At 45.8% G+C, this 21,878-nt stretch overlaps 1 protein-coding gene across 2 annotated transcripts in view; it reads left to right on the top strand.

The window, feature by feature from the left end:
- LOC105692770 (UPF0489 protein C5orf22 homolog) overlaps nucleotides 1-21,878 on the top strand; it is a 323,525-nt gene that overhangs the window by 233,145 nt on the left and 68,502 nt on the right. For both annotated transcript variants that reach the window (XM_048658641.1, XM_048658642.1), the window contains one exon: nucleotides 498-616. In XM_048658641.1, the coding sequence (XP_048514598.1) occupies nucleotides 498-616 (119 nt within the window). The remainder of the gene's footprint in view (nucleotides 1-497; nucleotides 617-21,878) is intronic.

Consider the following 21,878-nt stretch of genomic DNA (forward strand, 5'->3'; position numbering starts at 1 on the left):
CCCCCTCCCCTCCTCCCTTCGCCGCGCAGTTACCGTACGTGATAATCTGCGAATTCAAAGTGTTTCCGGCCGGCGCAACGTAGAGACAAACGTAAACAAGGGGTTCGAGGTAGTAATCTTAGTCTAGCACGGTCTACAGTCGCGTAAACATCATCCGCTGGAGACTCGAGGTATTTATTTCGTTTGATTTATACGATACGTACGAAACGCGCGGAATGATTTCGCAGACGCCATTTACGGGGTTGTTACAGAGCCCGTAAAAATGCTCTGGAATTCACGAATTTTATACCGAACAGAATGGAAGCATCGCAATCTATGGGGGGAAAAAAAAAGGGTAAAGACGCCGTATACCTAGGCTAGGAGATATTCGATGATTGTTTTGGCTCTGAAACTGCGGCGAATAAATCGCAATAGTTATTTGAAAAAACGTGGCGAAGAACGGGCGAGAGTTTCTCAGGGCGATAAAACTGACTAAAACTATTTTTATTTCTTGGCAGCTGCTTAAGGAGGCTGTGGCATCGCGAGACGAGCAACTCAGCGAGCTCAAATCACTTTTTGGGCATCTCCAGGAGCACCGGAGTCTACGCGGATACGAAAAAAGTGGAGATACACGTCGGTGAGTATACAGTCAACGAATTGATAAGGGGGGGTAGTACGCTACGGATAAGGGAGGCGGTCGAGTGGGGAGGGGCGGCGAGATGGAGGTCGGAGACGACTGGCGTAGCTCCGGCAATACGACGAATCCCGATAAATCGTAATCAAATCGCTGAGGTTCACTGGGTGCAACGATCACGTTGCGAATACTCCGAGGTAAGAAAAACTCCTGCAGTTTCTCGCCGAGAGAAACGAAAAATGGCCGACTCACGTGGATGGACCGGAGGATCCAGGCGTTGGGTAATTTTTGAAAAAACCAAAATACGATATATTTCTCACTTTCTTCGATACCCCGGCGATTTTCGATCGCTTCCAACTTCGAGCACCCCGTGTATATTCGGATAAAACATACCCCCCCGGTAACTGTACGTACGTACATAAGGATACCCGATGTCGCTGAGATTTGCCTTCGCATCTCCTTGGAGATTTCGCAGTCGAAGGTAGAGAAAGAAGAGAAGCCAAGAAGGAGAATCAATCGTACCGATTGAAAATTGATTAGGAAGACGCGACCGCGCGCGGTGGGGGCTTCTTCTGCCGCTGTAAGAGCAGCCTCGCTATATTTCTGTGTGCGTCTCCTCGGTCTGTCTTCTTTTTATTTTTATTTATCGTTTTCCCTTTTTTATTCTTATTTTTATTTTTATTCATTTTTTTTGTTTAATTTTTTCCCCCTCGCTTTTCTCGCTTTTTCTTTCCTTAAACTTTTACATCCAAGTGTGCGTGTCTTTTTCGCGACGATGGAACGGCTTCTTTCTCTGTTTGTATATGTACACCGGGAACAGCTACGTGTATACAGATACAAAATACTACGAGGTACTCGGCTAGTACCTAACGTAATTTCTTGTATTGCAGACTAGCGCCGCTTTTTTTCCGTTCCTTTTTGTTGGTGTTTTTTATTTTTTTTATTTTTTTTTTCTATCAACTTCCCTGGAAACATCGACGGCGACGCCGTCGACGCCGACGCCACCCCCTTCTTCCAGGCGATCCGAAACCATAACTCTTTATACGGATATACTATAGGTTCCATCTCAAACCAAACTTCCCCCGTAGGAACGCCCCCGATTATCAAGGATCTCGGATCCCTGCGATAATTCAAACTACCAAATATCGACCGGCGTTTTACTCCACCTCTCGCTATTCGCCACGTTTCAGTCGATCGAATTTGCTACGCTAGATTCTTACGTCGTTAAATTTTTACCCAAATTCGCAATAATCGAGCGTGGCTTATATTTGAGTAACTAAATGTAATTTCCTGAAATTAGTTACACGGGGCCTTGCATTAATCGCCCTCTTCCCTCCAGTTCCTTTACATATGTGTGAATTTTTTTTTTTTTTCTCCGCCCTCTTCGTAAACTCAAACCCCATATTACCCGGTCATCGTTACCCATATGGTGAGAAAAATGTTTCTTTTTTCAAAAAAAAAACCTGACTTTAAACGTATTTTCTCGTTGGACTCTGAATCCAACGGGAAATTTTGTTTGTTAAATATCGTTGGCGATGATAACGTAAGGGAGTCGGCGGTTTTGAGGGATCCGTTCAATTGAAGGACAAAGAGAAAGTTGGAACGATCCACGTTAATCTTAGACACCGGTACGATGATTTTCCGAAACCGTATAAAACCGGACGACTTAGGAGGCGGTATATATACACCTGTACACCGCGTAGAAAACCGGTAGCGCAAATTCTCCTTAATTATTGGTAATTATTCGCGGTGGACTGCGGAGTATGCTACGTAGTTGCGTAGGGCACGAGGTAGAATACACAGTCGGTTATTCGTAGAGGTATACTATAATTGGGATTTATGCTCATCACGATAATCCGAGGTGAGCCTCGACTCGATGCACTTTATCTACCGTCTACCGCTACGACGTAGCTACGTTAACAACGTACGCTACAGATCACCGTCATCGGAGAGCTTTGATTGTTATTTACGTTAGCGGGTCACGCCACCGCGGAACCCGTACGCCGTTCGTACGCGCCGTGGGAGGCGAGTTGCCGCAAATCTGCAATGCGCGGAAGGGTGGCAAGTGATATCGTGTACACGGATCCGACCGACGTACCTACCTACGCCTGTATACCTACACCTATCGTTCGAATTATCAAACGATTTATTCCGCTAATTATATATTCGGAGATTATCGGCCGGCGAACCGCGTAGCGACACGCGAAATTCGCAAATTAGACCAAACTTGTACAATTCAGCTGAAAGAGTGCATCGGGAGATGCGTTCCTCCTCCTCCTCTTTTTCTTTGTCTTTTTTTTTTTTCCCCTTTTTTTTTTCTTTCATCTCTCCTCGACGTATTTGCATTTATATTTATTCTCTTTGGGTCGCCGTAAACGAGTTTCGTATTAACCGACCTCGCGTCCGGGGGAAGTAGCCGCAGCGAGTACTTCTTTCCCCCGGTCATTCGTCATCCGAGACATTCCGTTTCACTACACATGCTTAATTATATACTTATCCGTTACCTCTGTACGGCCGTGCCTCGAATATGTTCCGTACTTAATTATATTAATTGCGACTCATCCCCCCCCCCCCCCCCCCCCCCACCGCACTCCTACTCCGCCGACTGAATTCCTCGAGTCCGCGGCATTTTCTTCGTTTCGTTTCGATTTTTCAATTCTTCCAAAATTCTCTACCCCCGCGATATCGGTGACCGGAAAATGTACACCGCGCACCTGCTTCCGCGTAGAGTATGCACGAAGATCTTCGACGAGAGAGAGAAAGAGAGAAAAAATAGAATGAAAAATGAAAAAAATATTCTTCGGGGAACAAACTTCTGAGGGGGGGGGGGGGGGGGGGAGGAAATGGAGAGGGAGGTGAGAACCAGTTTTATACTCCGATACTCCCGGTCCAGCTACCGGAGCGTTTCTCCCACGGGAATAAGCCTTCTTAAATCATCTAAAAATCTCCAAAGACTCGGAGTCGACCGTTGAAGAGAAGAATAGCTTTTTTTCGTTCTCGCTAATCACCGGCGATCGGAGCCTCTGGAAATCGGATCAATTTTTTTTTTTTTTTATTCACATATTCGTATTCCGGGTGTGAAAGAACTTGTTGTTTCTTTTATCGCGTCATTTAGCGAAGAGCTTTAGATCCAAGATGGGGGGGGGGGGGGGGTAAGGGGGGTTAAAATATATGTACGTGTAAACGTTCCGTTGGGGTGTGTTTTTCAGTTTCTTCGACGGTTTTTTTTTTCTCTCTTTTTCTTTTACGTTTTTCCACGGAGACGTATACGTACCAGCTATCGCTCTAGGATATAACTTCCTATTACCAATCGAAATCTGGCGGGGCAAAGAAAAGGTGCATTAGGAGATTGTGTTCGACAGTTGTTTACGACTAGCTCTAACTTTTACCAATCTTTTCCTCACTCCGACTATCTAACGTTCCTTTTTTTCTTTCTTTTCTTTTCTTTTTCTTCTCATTCTCCTTCTCCTTTTTTGGTTTAACTCGAATACTCGCCGTACTCCCGTGCATACCCCCGCATCTCCTTATAAACAGACGAATTCCTCTTTATCGCGGTCCCGAGGAATTGCCGCCTAGATTTATCCTCCTTTGGTCCTCTGCTGTGTACTCTTACCTAGTCCCCGACGAATCCTTATCCTCTTCTTTTTTTTTTTTTTTCTCCACTCGGTTTTTTTTCCCATCGTCGTCTACCCCCGAAGTTCCGAGAGCGTGTATTCGACTCTACGTACCAAGGTGCACCGGTTACATAACTCTGCGCGGAGACCGGGACGACAAACTGGCAACCCTTTTTCCTTACAAATAATCTTTATCGAGGCGTTAGTTCGCTTGGATCTTTCGAGGGGTTTTTTTCTCCTCCGGGTCTCTCCAAGCTCCTTTATCCACTTCACCTCGGACACGAGCTTTGATTTGACCTCTGAGAAAAGAAACCAACAATTTCTTTTTTTTTTCTTTCCCTTCCACTCCAAGTTCGGCGACACGGGTGGTTACTTTGCCGCAATCGGTACGAGGTATTCGGCTTCGGGTTCCCGTCTTTCGGTGGAGAAAAACGGCTTGTCTAACTACTCGGTGCAACTCAATTTCAACTTCACCTCTCGCGTACGACGAGATTGAGCCGTAACTCGAATATCGCGGGGATAAGGGGACCGCGATTCACTTACCATTAGTTATTCATTTGCATGAATATCACTACGCGGTCGAGCGATAGCTGTGGGTGATTTGAAAAATCGTTTTCTTCGTAACTTCTTCTACCTTTTTTCGATTTATTCGTTGAATTATTATTCCTTTCTTTTTTTTTTATTTTATTTTTTTTTTCTTTTTCGTTCCTATACCGCGTATAAATTTTTTTTTTTTTTTTTATTCCTTTTATCCGAAACTCGATCTTCGTACATCGCGTTCGTTCGTCGTGTAGCTCACGTTATGTATGTAGATATACCGAAACCTTAGCGGTAATCGCGTTCCCAGCGGGTAGTCTCGACTCCTAAGAACCGAGCTGGAGGACTCGCGGCAATCATTGGTTAACACGAACGCGTTATCGCGGTCATATTATACCTACACCTACAATAATCCCTTCTGAAACCCGGCGGTGCCGTTAAACTTTTAACATCGACTGCAACGCCGTGAATAGAATCGAGCGAGAAATTTTAATACCGTCCAAATAACCGTCTTCGTGCCCAGCTTCTGAGAATTATTTTTTTACCTATCTTTCATGCTCATCGCGTATCGGATTATCTCACAGTTTATAATTACGTGAAAGTTGCCGTTGTTGTTATCGATTGAGATTTTTTCTACGACGAGCGTCTCCGAGTTGAAGAACACATGCGCGACTTCGCCGTTATTATTCGTTGCACAACGATTATCGGTTAGTGGCAGGTGGTGGTGGTGGTGGTCTCGAGGAAGGGCCTCCTCACCTCTTTCTCGTTACCTGTGTATTTAGGTGTATCGTTGAAATTACTTCCTCGGGGTTGTCAAAAACCAAAACGAACTAGCGAAGCCCTTTTCCTTCCTTTTGTTTTTTTTTTTTCTCTGGTCCCCGTCCTTTTTCTTCTCTCCTCCCATTTACATATTCCCCCAACGACTTTATACCGAGGACCTTTCGACAAAAAGTGAAAAAAAAAAAAAAGGAAACTGAGAACCGAAAAAATTAAAGAGGATCGGCTCGTCATCGTTCTCGGTACTCGTGTTCAATCGACGCGCGGCAGCTGTCGCCTCTAATACAACGACAAAAAAATTATCTTCTATTTCCTCGCATCTTCATTTGAATAATTCGAAATACCGCTGTGCGTTTCATCGGGCGTCGCGAGAGCTCGGAAATTTATTAATTCTGACGAGCCGGACTCCGCGAATCGGATTGAAACATAGGAGAGGGAAAAGTAAGAGGAATACAAATTGTACGCGACACGATTTTTTTTTTTTTTTGTTCTCGAAAACGTCTTCGAATTTCGAGGTGTTTTATCGCCTGAACTAGGGTCTCTAACACCGTGGAATTGGGTGTAAAAATTCAACAAATTGACGAAGAAAGCCGTCTAAATGCTGGAAACGTTTTTCCATTGCTCTCTTTACGCAAGATTTATACACGTCGACCTAGGCGCGTAGATCGTAAAGTGAGCAACGGTACAGAGACTGTAAAAATGGCGTAACGACATTTTCTAGCGACGTAACGCTTTCGTGTATAAATTTTTTACTTTTCTTTCTTTTTTTTTTACTACTACCTAGTCATTTTCTTCCTTTTTTTTCTTCAACGCGGAACGTGAATTTGTCGCGTCCATTCGGTACAGGATAATATAGGGACGCGGGCTGTAGGTACGCTACCTGCCTCACGTTTCGTTACAACGGGTTATGTGTCTACGGAAATACCTTCTCGCGACCATATGGCAGCGGGTAGACGAGGAAGATTTATTTCCTAGGGATGTACGTGGGCAGAGATACCCACGGGACACGAGAGGGACGATATTCGTAGAGGACTAAAAAGTGTATTGAAAAATGCAAAAACTCGCGATCCACGTAGATCCCGATCTGTGTTGTTTCAAGTTCCATCTTGGAATCGAAAATTGTTCAGCTCGACTCAAAAACGAAGCGAAAAAGTCTTCGGATGACTTTTTGGACGACTTCCTTTTTACAATTCTCTCTTCATTTTCTTCAATCGAACGTCGATAAGGTATACGACACGTATCCGGCGTATTAGCGGCGTGTCAAATCCCTCCCTTCGGTATATGAAAATTTAGTGGGCGAGCATATGATACGCAAGACCGCTCGGGGATGGGTAATTATGTAACCAGCTGGACCGGGGATGAGAAGTCGGGGGTGAGTCGGATGTCGGTGTTTTTTTTTTTTTTCTTGTTTTTTTTTTTCTCTCGTTGTTGTTCAAGTTTTATTTTTCCATTGGTCGGAATATCGGCAGCCCTTTCGTCGGCCCTTCGAAAACGACGCGTTCGCCCTCGGGGTATTTTAGTAAGTCATCGATCAGCGGCCTCCAAACTATCCTAGGATAGTCGTCCCGAGTACGCGCATAAATTAGGCTCTCTTCTGTCCACCGTTTCGAAGCGACGGTCGATGAAGTGGATACACGGTAAGACGGGGTTGAAAATTTAACAGCGTATACGTGAAAACATCTGCCGTATATAAAAGCGTACGTACACAGGCGTCGCATGACTCGCGGTACGTAATACATAGCCGTGTATGTATATATATACATACATATACACCCGTGTTAACTCTACGTTAATTCTACGTACGGATAGAAATTATATCCCATAACGCTAGGACGATGCTCGGGCACCTTGAGCTCCGGGCACCTTTTAAGGATTGACGGTTATCTCCTCCCGACTTAATTCTCACCGTGCGTAGACCGGGTTATTATATAACCCCGTGTATACGACGGGGTCAACGACCCCCGAGATGTCGAGGCCTAAAATTTACGCCACCCACGAAGTCGGGCGACTTGAGTTTAAATTAATTTCCACCGTAACCCTTTGAAACGGGGGGGGGGGGGGGAGAAAGATCGAGCTCCGAATGCGTTTCGCGCGATTATTGTCCCCGTTGTTCTTCTCATTTTTCTAACTTCGTTCGATCGACGAGTCCACCGCGCTAAGTGGAGACGCAGATGTAAAATGCATACGGCTTTTTACGGAACGCGTTTATAATACCTACGTGTACGAGTAATGAAATTGATAAAAGAAAAAAAAAACAAAAAACAAAAAAAAAGGATGAAGAAAAGAAGAAAAAAAGAAATGGATACGGAAACTTGAAACCTGCACCCATGAGCCCATCAGCGACGCGACGCCGCCGCCAAAGGGCGAAGAGTGATTACCGTACCGCCGCCTCTCTCTTTTGGTTTTTTCTCTTGCCCTCTCTCTCTCTCTCTCTCGGTCTTTCTATACGTTTAGGTGAATTACTACACAGTCACTATCGCGGTGGTGCTCTCGTGTATAGTGTAACATTGTTCGGAGTGTGGTTGTTTGAATTTTTCCAAAAAGAGAAAAGAGAAGAAGAAGGAACGAAAACTTGATCCTTATTACGGATAAGATGCAAATCATTCGACGCGTCACTCAACAGCAGAATTTAAAGCGAAGGCGCTGCAGCTGCGTCAAAAGACGAAAAACCCTCGAGGCTTTAAACTGTAAACAGCTGTAATGATACACTCCCTTTATTAAAACAGGGCTCGTACGATCGATGTGAAATAGTTGATGAAAAAAAAATTCGAAAATTTCGACTAGATTTGAATTAAAATGCAAAGTCGCTTCTGACGAATTTTCGTATTACGGGGTTTCGATCGCAACCCTTGCGACTGGGTGCAGAGGCCGCGTTCCCTCAGCATCCCCGATCGGTGGCGCCGCTTTTCATCCGTTGCGAGAAATCTCGAAACTAAAATCACGTCGTCCCGCCGAAGGTTTTTTTTCTTTTTTTTTTCCCTTCCCCTGCCCCCCCGACGAAGAGAACTCGCGGTGGTACTTTTCTAATAATGCGTCGAGTCGCCTTATTTTCACGGTGAAAAATTCGTAATATAAGGTAGCGGAGTCACGGCGCAGTGATAACGAGCCCGATAAAAGGTCCAATGTAAGTAAAGCGGAAGATCCGCGAAAGAGAGAAATAACAACAATATTGATGAAAAAAAAAAAAAAAAAAAAAAAAAAGAGCGAAAAGGAGAGAAAAAAGGGGCAAGAGGTGAATATTTTGCGTTGGCGGATTTGAACCATCCGCGAAGAAGAAGGCGTCGCTTGCAGACCACGTTACAATGCCTCTTGACGAATGCCCGTATAAATTTACATCGGAAATTCTTTCGAGTGGGTCGAGACGCAAGACGTCTTCCTCGCAGTCGTCGTCCTTGTTGTTGTCTCTGTACACGAAAATATATCGTCCCTTTTCCTCTTTTCTTCCTACATTTTTCTCCCGCGATTCTCCTTCTCCCTCATCCACATTTTTCATCCCTTCGCACTGTCGCTGCTTCCCTATCTATTTTATTCGATACGGAGAAAAAAAAAAAAAAAAAATTGAGTATGGCTACCGATTCCGAGGTGCTCTCGCCATCTCCAGTTTTCCACTTCGTTCGAGTCATTTTTTGGACACTAGTGAAAAATTGACGGCTGACGGACAACGTATGCGCGCGTATAACGTAGCGTGAATTTGAGCGATTCAAAGTCAAGTCGAGTCGAGTCAATGAAAAGAGAAGGGAAGGTGTAACCGAATAAGGGCGTGGTGATTGACAGAGGAACCGTTCGTTCGACTTTTAAAATTGTTTTGTGGTGGTGGCGCGGGAGCCAACAGGCAGCGTCCTTATATATACATGTACGAGAGGACGCGCGGGGCGAATCGTCGACGCGTCAGTCAGAGAACGGTCTGCATAATGCAGAGGTTTAAGTATATAAGTATATTGCTCGAAAGGAATGAATAATGTACCGGGGAGTTACCACCGGCGAAGATATTCCCTGATTCCTCCACTACCACCACCACCACCACCACCACCACCGCTACTCGCCGTGACGCCGCTCCGGAGACGAGACCGCGCCCTTTTACTTTTCCTTTTTCCTCCTCTCCGCTCCTCCGATGACCAGATCTCCCTCCCTCCCTTACCCTGTTCCATTATTTATTATTTATTCGTTCGTTTATTTATTTATTTCTCGCAATCTCTTATCGCACCCGGAATTTTTAGGGAACGAAAATTTTCGATGAGCGCCGATTCCCGATTTTTCTCGCACCTCCTCCCTCCTTTTTTTTTTTTTCTTCCATCTCAATCATTTGGAAATATTTATTCCGCGTATCGAGTGCCGAACGAATCGACTGTAACGACCCCTGAAAGAGACGAAAAATGAAACGAAGAGAACGATATAAATTCGAAAAGCTGTTCGATAGAAAGAAGAGGAAGAGATAAACGTCATAGAAATTTTGGATTGAACGAAGTTTGGTGGGCGAGGCTTTTGGGATTCCGGGGATAGCGGTGGTTGGTTTGGTTTTCCTTCCTTTCTTTTTCCTTCTTCCTTTTCTCGGGGGCGCCGCGGCGGGAGGACGTAACGGCGTGGCGTTGAGGCGGCGCCTGGTGGTTTAATTAATTTCAAGGGTGCCGTTTGTCGGGGACGTGCCGCTATTATCAAGAGCAGGGTCACGCCTCGAACTGTGTCAGGGTGTTAAAGTGCGATAACTTCTAACTAGGTTCACGACCTCCGCTCTCCAAACTCCCCGCGTACACACGTATATTCGAACACCTGCACCAACTTTGCCCCCCCCCGACTGCAGCGGCGAGGCAGAGAAATCTAAAAGTTATCCTCGAAGCCCGTGACGGGCGACCGGCTCGCCGGATGCTTTCCAAAGTCCCTTTTCTCTTTCAATTTTTCTTTTTTTTTTGTCTTTCTCCGCTCTTCTTTTCTCTCCGCGTACTTCGAGTTCCGTGTGCAACGAACGCGAAGCTCGCGAAGAGCGCGGGTTTACGAAAGAGGAGGGGAAAAGAAAAAAAATAAAAAAATCGCGCGAGGAAAGTTTTTAGAAATAAATAAAAGTGGAGACAAGTATACACCGCGTGTGTGCAGTGTTATACTCGTAGGTATACCCTCGCGAGCGCCGGTGTACGTACACGTATGTATGGGTGAAATGATAAAAGAAAAATTTATTCAAAAGGAAAACAATATACAGCAACAACGTCTTCCACTCGAGATGCTAAGGTACACCGGTAGACTGCGACGAGCTACGTAGCTACGTCGTCCTCTTATGAGAGGAAAAATATACCGGCTATGTGAATTTTCTTTTTCTCCTTTTCTTTTTTTTTTCTTTTCGTTACTCTCCTTTCTCTTCTCCCATTTTCCTTTCTCTCTCTCTCCTCGTCACCTCATCTTCTCGCGTCTCGGTACGAGCCAAGGGGGCCGGATGAGATGGAAGCGAAGGTGGCCGCGGAGGAGCTTCGGGGTGATTTTCGCGGGGTGACTCGCTACGGCATAGGGTATGATATGATGTGATGTGCGTTTTTATTAATACACCCCCTCCGAGTGAAGAGCCTGCAAAACAGGCTTCTTCTCCTCCCCCTTCTTATTTTTCCACCCTTAAACTCGCTAGTTTCCCAGCCTCCTCCGCCCCCCCCTCCCATTCGGTCCTCGTCCCGCGGCCGACCCAAAGTCTTAAAGAGATTGCGGAATGAATGAGCTCCTGGGTACGGGAAGAAAAAAAGAAGGAGGAGAAGAAAAAGAAGAAGGAGGAAAAAAAACCTAAAAGTTTGATAGTGTGACGGTGATGCAGATGGGTATAAGGGTGGGAGTTTCGAAATGAAGATGGGAAGAGAAAAGCGCGAGGGATGAGACCGAAGGCGCGACCTACCTTAACCACTTAGCCGGCTCCGTGTACGCGAGCTTTTTTCTCAAATGACGACGAGCAATAAGGAATAAAAGACAGCCGGTATTATACATAGCCGTACGGGGGTATGTATACATATCTCGATAAACGTTCGCCGCGCGATAACGTTACCGAGATGAGAAAAAGAAAAAAGGAGAGAAGGATGAAGAAAAAAAAATAAAAAAAAAAAGCTCAGACCAATCATTGTCCTCGTAGCCCGAAGAGGTTTAGGGGTGTAAATTTATACACGCGTATTTACTCCGATTGTTTTTCTCCTTTTTTACGAAATATTTTTCTTTCGCGTAACGAAGACGAGTCTCCGTATTTACTCGAGATTAATTTCAATCGAGTTGGGTGAGATTTTTATCCCTCTCGGTCCTTCAACCCTTGACGAGAGAAAAAAAAAAAGATTATTTACCGCAGTTTTCCGGTCGTCGTGTCAAAAAGCCCAACGGCAGAAAATATATATATTTATTCAAGTAAGTTCACTCTCTGGTTATGCAGCGTACTTTGCATGAATAATCTGCAAAACTTTTAGCTAAACTCGCGTCGCTCAAGTAAGTATATGGTATATATCCCAACAGCAACAGCGTCCATACTTCCCCACCGCGAAGTTATACATGCATACATATACAATATACATATGTGTGTACACGCGAAAAACTCTCGCGGAGTGTTGAAAGTAGGAGAGAAAGAGAGACGGACGAAAAGCAGAGGAAAATAGAAAGAAAGAAAAAAAGAGAAAAACCACGGTTGGCTGTTTTGTGCCTTTACACGGGGTGGGTGAAATAAAATCGTAGAGGGTGGTGCTGATGAAGGAGAAGAAGAAGAAGAAGAGGGAGAGGGAGAGAAAAAAGTAGACTGAAGCGAGGAGTGAGATAAGTGTAAAAATGAGAATAAGAATGAACAAGTGCGTCGAGTTACCGAGGAGTTGCTCGAGATAGAGGAAGAAGAAGATGAAGAAGAAAAGAAAAAGAAAAAACACAACGAATGAGACGAACAACTTTGGGCTCTTCTGCAGGGATTTACTACCCTTTTTACCTCATATTATACGTACACGTATACACGGCACACACATCCATCGCTCTCATATCTATTATCATATTTTACACGAGAGACTCGAAAACAGCCCAACACAGAGAGGGTATGATTTATGGACGGACTTCCGGCTAAATAAACAGATCTCATTCTTTCGCACGTAAAAACATTTTTTTCTTTCTCTCTTCGTGAAAAACTCACCTGTTCCGGTATCGGTATGCGATGGACGGAAAAGTTGACGCCGTGATCCGGTCTACGTCGGTATAAACTCTCGTCTGGAAAAAATAAATTGAAAAACCAAAAATTTAAAGCACTCGATAATTTCTTATTCTCTTGTATCGATTATCACTGTGATTTGTACGTGCACGTATTTTCAACACGAACTTCGACGCACTGGGAAGTATTTTTTATCATTCGATAAAAACCGTTTCGAGAGGAATGAAAAATAGAAAGAAAGAAAGAAAAAGAAAGAAAAACGAAAAACTACGGAAGCGATTTTCGGAGCGTTAGTATATTATAACACCGCGTCGCTTCGTTTCCGTCTGTCAAGTGAAAGCGGCAGAGATGCACACGTGGCGGGATCAGCGGCAGCTCTTACGGAAGATAGAAATCCCCTTGCCAATACAGAGCAAAATCCACCCACGCGCGTCTCTTCAACCCCCTTGTACAGAAGAATCGCGCCCAATCAGGATCCCCCGTCCTCGTGGCGTGTATAGCTGGTTACGTATGTGTACGTGGCGTATATACATACATACATACAATATATAGATATATTTTCCACCCCGCGTATATCCAAACCGACGCCGCGCCTGGACTCCCATCGCGTCGTACGGTGGTGGGTACCGCGTGTCCGTGGAATTCGCTTTTCGTCGTCATGACAACTTCAGAAGAGTCAGAGACGCACGGAACATTTTTTTTTTTTCACATTCGCTTCGGAGCGAACTCACATCTAGGTATTACACCTGCACCGGTACACCGCGCATACCCTTTTTTTACACACTCGGCGTATCGAAGCAGAGATCAAAAAATTTCATTTGGTTTTCAGCGGTTTTCTCGTTTTCGAAAATTTCGGAAAATCGATCGAGGGTAGGCGACGGGGGGGATGGAAAACGCTGAGAGCAAGAAGCCGAACATCGCAGCGATAAGTTTTACAAGTGTAGTTTCCTACGGTGCTCGAGGGTACGGGGGTATTATACGCGGTATATAAGTTTAAAGTCCACAAAGTTTTACAAGCCCGCAAGATTTCCGCGGTTATACGCGTACATATGTATTTAAATGCGCGGTATAGGTAAGACGTACAGAGGTATAAGTAACCGTACGGGGTGGAAAAATGCTTGACTAAAAAAATGAAGAAACAAAAAAAAGAAAAAAGAAAAAGTGAAGAAAGTAAGAAATGCAGAAGAAGTCGAAAATAAACAGCCAAAAGAGGGGGTGGGAGAGGGACAAAAAACGGGAAAGAAAAATCTCCACTTCTTCGCTCTGGTTTCATTACGATAGAAATATTACAATTCCGTCTGTCGAGTGAAGTGCGCGTCACTCTCGAGTACATCTGTAAAGAATTCAGGCATTCGGTAACCATCTCTTTATTCATTCATTCATTTTCTTTCCATTTTTTTTTTTTTTTTCTATATACGTGTATATTTTTTTTTTTTTTTTTGTTACACTCCTCCGTTCGTTCCTCCTCTCTCTTGTTTTACATCTCCTCGTGTCAAGTTTTTTTTTCTCCTTCTTCTCTTCATTCCAGTTTCACTCTCCATCAACTTCGACCTCTGACACCGCGGGGAACGCGTTCAACGTTGATCGGCGTAAAAGAGAATGGAAACTATAAGAGATTCAATAAAATCAAATGGCGAAATAACGTAAGCGGACGTGGATTAATCGGCGAAGCGATATATATCTGCGTAGGATACCGGTATCGCGGTAGTGAGAACCTGTTCTTCTATTTTCTCGATTGATATGACGGAGAATTAGAGGTGATCCGCGCGATAAACTAGCGATAGTGTTCGCGTCTCGAGTTTTCGAGACATGAGAAATCGCCCGCGGATCGTCGGCGGAAGAGTGTATCTTCTCCTCGTCGAAGATACGTGGGAGTCAAAGGCATCGGTGACTCCTCGCGCTACCCACATCCATCCACGTATATTTCATACGGTTCGTCGTATATACATATACAATATACGTATAAGCGGGTTGGGTCTTCTACCTCGCTGCGGTATCGCTTTTAGCCGGCGTCGCCAATAAAAATAAAACTCGCATCACGTATGATCGATTCCCTGGCTGGGCTGGCTAGGGGGAGACCAACGCCATTTCATCCTCGGGATAGGACGTGTAGCCGGGGGCAACATTCTTTACTCTATCAATTCTCTACGGGGTCGCAGCGACGAGGCGGACTACCGAGGGGGTAGAGAGACTCTGCCTTTTTTTTTTTTCTTTTTTATTTCTTTTTTTTTTTTTTATTTCTCCTCTTCTTTCCACCCCCTCGTTTCATCCCTATTTCGTCTCTCTCTCCCTATCCTTTTTTACCCCCCTTCGTATCTTTGCCGCTGCCGCTGCCGCTGCTGCTGCTGCTGATTTCCTTCGAGTCACTCCCACCCCACCCCCACCTCACCACCCTCTCTACATTCGCCCTGTTTGCATCGGTCCGCGTTTGCACCACTCCTTTCTTACGTGTAGCTTGAGATACGCATACAAATATGGCAGGTTTTCTACGCGCGTACCACCCCTGAGGGAGTACAAAGGGTTGTTTTTTTTTTTTTTTCTATCTTTCTTCTCGACGATGGCAAAAAAAAAAAAAAATCTACCGAATAACTCGATACGCAAGTGTAGATCGCGCGTGTAACCGTGTACTTGGTATCGAAATTGTTGACCATCTTTGAAAATTCGAAATTTCGAAACCCCACCATCCGATGAAATGTTTTCGACCCTCTTCGCGTTGTGAGGATTGATTGAAAAGAAATTCCGTATAAGAAGCCAATACATTATGCGATATTATTATCTTTCACATATTATCCTTTTCGGTTTTTCTATCTCTTGCTGTTTTTTTTTTTTCATCTCTCCTTCCATCCCTGCTCAATTCTTTCATTGAATAATATACGAAGAACTCTTTCGCCTCTGTCGTTTCTTCTGGATGTATAAAATTTCACCCCGTTCCGTTCGGAGCATTCTTCCTTCGCTTGGAATAAAAAAAAAAAAAAACAAGCCGAAGCACGAGAAGAAGGAAAAGAGGAAGAAGAAGCAAAAGACGAAATAAAGGGAGTAAGGGATGTTGGATATGGGATGCTGGAGGGTGCGCCGGTAACAATGTCGGATAAGGAATAAAGTTCGAGGGGGTTGCTCGCGACGAGGCGTGGTGGCGCAACGGAGATGAAGGGGGGTAGAAGCGGGGGATGAAAGTAAGAAGGGGGTTTCGAGTCTGACGGCGGTGGGTACGGCGGTGGAAAGATGTACGGAAAATAGGAAGAATTCAGATCACAGGATGTGGCAACGGGGTGACGGGGAACGGAGGAGCTTTCGGGAACGGGGAGGAGGGGGATGAGGGGGGGGATTTGACGGGGGGGTGGCAGCTAGCGGTAGTAGCGGTGGGTGGGATGAACGCGTCCCCAGAACGCGGGAACGGAATCAATACGGAGACAGCAGCGAGTGTGTGCCGTCGCCCGTCACCCTCGCCCACCTCCTCCTCCTCCTCCTCCTCCCCCTCCTCCTCCTCTTCTTACAAACCTCCCACATCCCCCAGGAGCAGCTCAGCCTCTCGCCAACCCCATCCTCGTCTTCACATGCGTGCCGGTACCCACCCTCCTCCGCACGCTCTTTTCCCTACGACGGTGTTTTATTTTTTCCACACGTGTGACGCGGACGATAAAATTTTCCAACTGTATTCGATTCGTACGGTACGTCGAAAATTTGCGACATTTCAGCTCCAGAAATATTGTGAAATCCGTTGGCAGAGTTGGGATTGCGGGCGAATAGATTACGGTGGTTGAAATTCACGCCCACCAGTTTCGAGGCTCGTAGTTCTTGGTCCGAACTATCGAGGGGGACGAATTTATCGGAGCGATCGCGGTCCGCGTGACGATATCAGCGGCGGGAGGGAAAGGAGAGGGAGGGAAAAAAAGAGAAGGAGAAAAAAGGAAATGATAAAAGAAATCCGTTAGCGTCGTTTGCGCGACCTACTCATGCGAACGTAAACATTAGCGTGGCCTGGTCTCGTTTAATGTGGAACGCGAGCGAGAGAAAGATAGAAGGACGAAGCGAGGCATGAATGAACGCGCCGCAGGGGGGCGAATTCAGAAGAGAGAAAGAGCGCTAGAGAGCGAGAGAGTGAGGGAGAAAAGGAGAGAGAGAGAGAGAGGGAGAGCGAATCCGCTTATAATTAATGTCTTGGGGTAGGTCGCGGTACCAACGCGCGGCGGAGTCTTGCCTCGCATTTTCTGACTTTCTTCCGGAATGAAATTACGTCAGCTGCGCTCTACCGCTACACCGACGACCTTCTCCTCCCATTTTACATTACCCTACCCTCCTCTCTACTCTACCCCGAACCATCCCCATTCGACATTCGCACCTCTCAATTTCCCTCTCTTTATTCGCAGCGTCTTCTCTTATTTTATAGTTTTATTTGTCGTTCTGTGTTTTTTTTTTTTTCTTTTTCTCTTCATCTTTTTGTTCTCACCAAATCCCCGATCGTCCGTCGCAGAGATTTCTATTTTTTGATTCTCATTTCGGAGACCGCTGGTGCCCGCGCGTAGTATTAGAATTTCTTCTCGGATCCTGAGGGAGAGGAGTAGAGAAAAGAGAAGCGAGGAAAAATGAAAAAAGAAAAAGAAAAAAGAAAAAAAAGGACTCCGGGAGTAGAGGGACTTTGAGACGTATCCTCAATATTGGATGTAGGCGGTTTGTAGTGCCGCCTGGATACGCGAGACACACTTAAACCCCATGTATATATATACCAACCAACCTAATACCTTAGCCAAGAGAAATACCTACGTACGTATGTACGTACATATGTATTTATACGGATACGTGTGTATAGGTATGTACATACGTACGTATTATGCGCGATACGTACGTACCGTACCGTACGCCCGTTTTGCCTCGCTCTGCTGGTGCACAAAAGCGGGTGTCTCGGGGGGGGGAGGAACACGGGGGATTCGAGGGACTTGAGGGACTCCTAGGACTGGAGTCTGGGGACCGAAAAAGAAATTTCGAGGGACGTCAGTCTCCGAGCGAATGTCGGAATACGAACGTGAACGAGAAGTAGAAAGAGAGTTCGAAGGACCTACCGATGCTTTTTCCATATAATACACCCACACGCGCACACCGGGAGGAAATAAGGCAGGAGTCGAGGGGGTTGGAGGGCGAAGGGGGGGTCGCAAGCTCGACTCGAACGGGTGAACGCACCGACCGAGAAAGGTAGAATCATCGCGAATTGGGATCGGGGCCGCCTGCCGGGGTGCGGTCGAGTAGCAGCCAAAATATTTCACGATTCACGTGGACGAAAGTGTCTGTTCTCTCTACGCCTCCGCTTTTTGGCCCCGTCGCTTTTCTGCCACTGACGTTTCTAAACGTCTATCAGCGATCGTCGCGAAAGTCTGTCTCTGCCAAGCGATAGATCTCTCGTCCACGTAACGGTGGTGGTGAGTCTGCATTTTTATCGTGTACAGGGAATATTTGTACATTGGTGAACCGAATAAGCGTCCTCGTTTTTCGTAGCTCTTTTCGATCCACCCCGGGGAAACTCCTCGGGGCTCTTTCTTCTTCTCCTGGCTTCCGCGGGTACATTTTACTCGGTTTTATTTCATTTTATCTTTTTTTTTTGTTTTTTTTTTTCACCTCAGCCACGTTCCATTTTCTTTCATTTTTACCGATGCCACGAACAAGAGAGCCTTCCTTCGAGTCGGTTCTCGCGATCCACGTAATACGTAAGGATGTATGCAGATCGTACATAGATTCTTACCTGCATGCGGGCTTCCGCCGCTGCGCTAGACGTCGAGTCAGCAAATCCGCGAACGACGATACCTGATACGCGATTATATTTCGAGACGGGGGAACGAACTTGCAACGTGTGGAAAAACCGAACTAGTAGAATTCGTGTGTCGTTCGTTTGAATAATCGGTAGCGAGAAGAGGACCGAAAGGAATCGGCAGGAGAGAGCGGTCGCGATCACGTCCGTTCGCGACACAATTAAGTCGCTCGAATTTACATTGCAATTTCATGAGAACTGTCGTATAAGAAAATAAAATAAGTCGAGGGCGGGAGGGGGTGCAAAGTGGAAGGAAAAAATGTTGCTCCAAAAAGAGAAGAAGAATAAGAAGAGGAGGAGGAGGAGGAGGAGGGACAAAAATGTGAGGGAAGAATAGAAGAGGAGGTGATGTGTACGAACGCAGTTATGCGGGGTGAATATTTCAGAAGGAAAATTCAGTTACCGTCGAGGACTCGCGAGACACGTACCCAGGCTAACCCCCCCCCCCCCCCCCCCCCTGCCAAGTATTTCAGAGTATTTCAGAGTTAGTTAGAACGTTTGCTTTCCTATTTAACATCTACTCTTGTCCTACGACCCCGCAGTAGCAGGGGCAGCGGCGGCGCTATAGAAACGATGTTGAGAAATAATATAACCCATGAAGACTCTAGACTCCTTCGGGATTCCGACGACGACCTCGGCGAGGCGTTTTTTTCTTTTCTTTTTTTTTCATTCGTCTTTTCGAATAGATATTATTAACTCCCATCCGAGAGTAGAGGTTGCGGCGAGTTCCGTAATTGATTTACATCACTTTTAGCATTTTTCAAAAAATTCTTACCGTCTAAATAAGAACACGGATGCGAAGATGAAGCCCATTTTTCGAAACCCTTTTTCTCCCCGAGATGAGTTTCCTCAAAATTTGACTCGGCTCGTGTTCCTCTCGCGATGATCTTACTCCGGAGCCGCGGGGTTCCGTCGGTGTAAATAAATACCGAGGAAGAAGAGAGAAGAAGAAAGAAAGAAAAAAAAAAAATAGAGGGAAAAAAGAAGGAAGACGAAGAGATATGAGCTGCAATCCCGTCCTCGAACCCGTCCAGATCGAAGACTCGTTTCCTGTCTCCTCCCTTTTCCTTCATTCTTTCATCTCTCCTCTTATTCCTCTTTCTCTCATACTTTTATTTCTCCTCATCCTTTACTCTCGCTCGCCCGAGGAGTTCGCCGCCGCCGGAGGTTGAGACAAAGAATTTGTATCGAAAGTCGGAATGCAAATGCGAATAACATCTACACGGCATCTCCATTCGAACGAGGGTGAAAAAGGGGGCGGTAGAATCCCAGGATCCGAAGAACCTGGGGGCGGACGGTTCCTAAATTTCTACCCACATTCCCGCGTCCCGGAAAATAAGGAGAAAAAAAACCCAAATAAACAAAATAAAGACGCCAAAAAAAAATAAAAAAAAAAAAAACGCCAACCGAACCCCGGTGACTCACTCCGCACAAACTTCTCCTCGCGTCACCGAGGAGAAGAAACCAAAAAAGGGGAAAAAAAAAAAAGAAAAAGGAAGATCAGGAATTGAAATTCGTGATCAATTGGGTTGATCCTCGCATGGTTCCGGGAAATCTGAGGAGGATACATTAACATCGTAAGCCGGGAAACAAAGAGCTTTCCGCTTTCGCTTTCGAAAGGCGAGAGGAGAAACGAAGGAGAGGAGAGGAAAAAAAAGAGAATAATTTATATACATCGCGTAGCTAGGCATTCCCGGATCGCGACAGCTCCCTCAATCCTCTCCGTAAAATTCAACCCCTTTGTGAACGGCGAGGAGGACCGCAACGAAAAATCTCTCGTGGAATTCCAATAGAGAGATGCAACGGCAACGTCTGTTATTAAATTACTACTATGAATATGGAAGAAGAAGGAAGAATATACAGGGTACCGGCATAGCGTACTCGCTTACACGCGACGCATAACGTGAGTTTTCTATAAGTGTACGTTGGCGGGATCATCCCCCCAGAAAATCAGCGAATATGAAACACCGCGGCGAAAGTCTCCGAGAGATGAGAAAAAGCTTTCTTTATTCTCATATTCCGAAACGCAACGTGAAAATATACGCGGTACCTACTCGACCGAAAGTTCGACGCGGAAATATTGCAGTGGAAAAAAAAACTGGAAACCCACCCCCCCGCTCTTAATTGCCGGGGCGAGCTTCCGAACAACTTTTTCCAACCCTCGAGGCCGAGAACGAATTTTCCAAAACGAAGTCGCGAAAATAGGGGGGCCCCGATTCGGACCGATCTACGGCGAAATCGCTCGATCGCCGATCGATTCCACATCCGAACGGAAAAAACAGCGCGTATCCTGGACGGTTATGAAATTACCCTAAACCGGAATCGCTCGGCTTTGCGTTTATCGCTCACAGATTGTATCGCGTAATATGCGGTCTTGGGACAACTCGCTTTCTTCGGGACAAAGCTCGCTTTGATTTATACTCGTTCTTTCAGCCGCGCGTCTTACCGCCGAGGTACCGATAAGAAGAACGCTATTGAATTATGTTTCTCCCCGAAATGACGTCGAGATATCCCCCTTCTCTCCGCCGTCGTACCCCCGCATCCGGTTTCCCCCCCACCGAAATTCTCGTCCGATCCTCGCCGAACAGGGTGTACGAACACGCGGACACGTTTGACCGTAAAATTCGATCGTCGAGTCCCTCGGAGTCCTTTGGGTCGCGTGGGTCCAGCTTCGCTCTCGTTCGCGCGTATTAATCTCGACGAAACGAGAAGAGGAGAGAAAAAACAGCGAAACTGCGAAACGAACGAGAGGGGGAAAAAAAAAAAAAGAAATAGTAAAAATGGAAAAGTAAGGAAACTCTGCTGACTCCGCGGGCCTTTTCTTAAATCCTGCACGAGGTCTGAGGGTCTAAGCACCGTCGGGTGTTCCGTTCCGTTGAAATTTATAGTCGGCTTTTAGCGGGTGGAATTGATTCGCCGAGTAAACTGATATGTAATAGGATATCCCCCTCTACGTTTTCCTCTTTCTTCCTCCCTCTTCCTTTTTACGCTACTCCTTCTTCGTACCGCTTCTTCGTACCGCTTCGCCGTCTCGATTTTTGCCATCTCCTTCTATTTCTCTCATCAGCCTCGCAACTTCTCTCCCAAGCACCTTCGTAGCTCGTGCCACGCGTCCTCGTCCTCGTCCTCGTCCTCGGCGTGCTATACGTCTGCCGTGCTTCTTATTTAACCAGGAGATTTTCCTCCGTTCTACCGTCACGAGAAGATCGCAATAAGTGAACACCCAGTGCGAAATCCACGTCCCCTGCCGATCGGTAATTGGTTCGGAAAATGTGAAAATACAAGGGAATCCCCCGAGTAAAACTACCCCTTTATCCGCTACCCATTTTTTTTTGTCCTTCATTCCGTCTATTTTTTTCGAACAAAAAAAAAACGGTCGGGGAAGACGATCACTTTTACGAATAA

This window comes from Athalia rosae, chromosome 7 (genome assembly GCF_917208135.1).
Source record: "Athalia rosae chromosome 7, iyAthRosa1.1, whole genome shotgun sequence".
NCBI lineage: Eukaryota > Metazoa > Arthropoda > Insecta > Hymenoptera > Athaliidae > Athalia > Athalia rosae.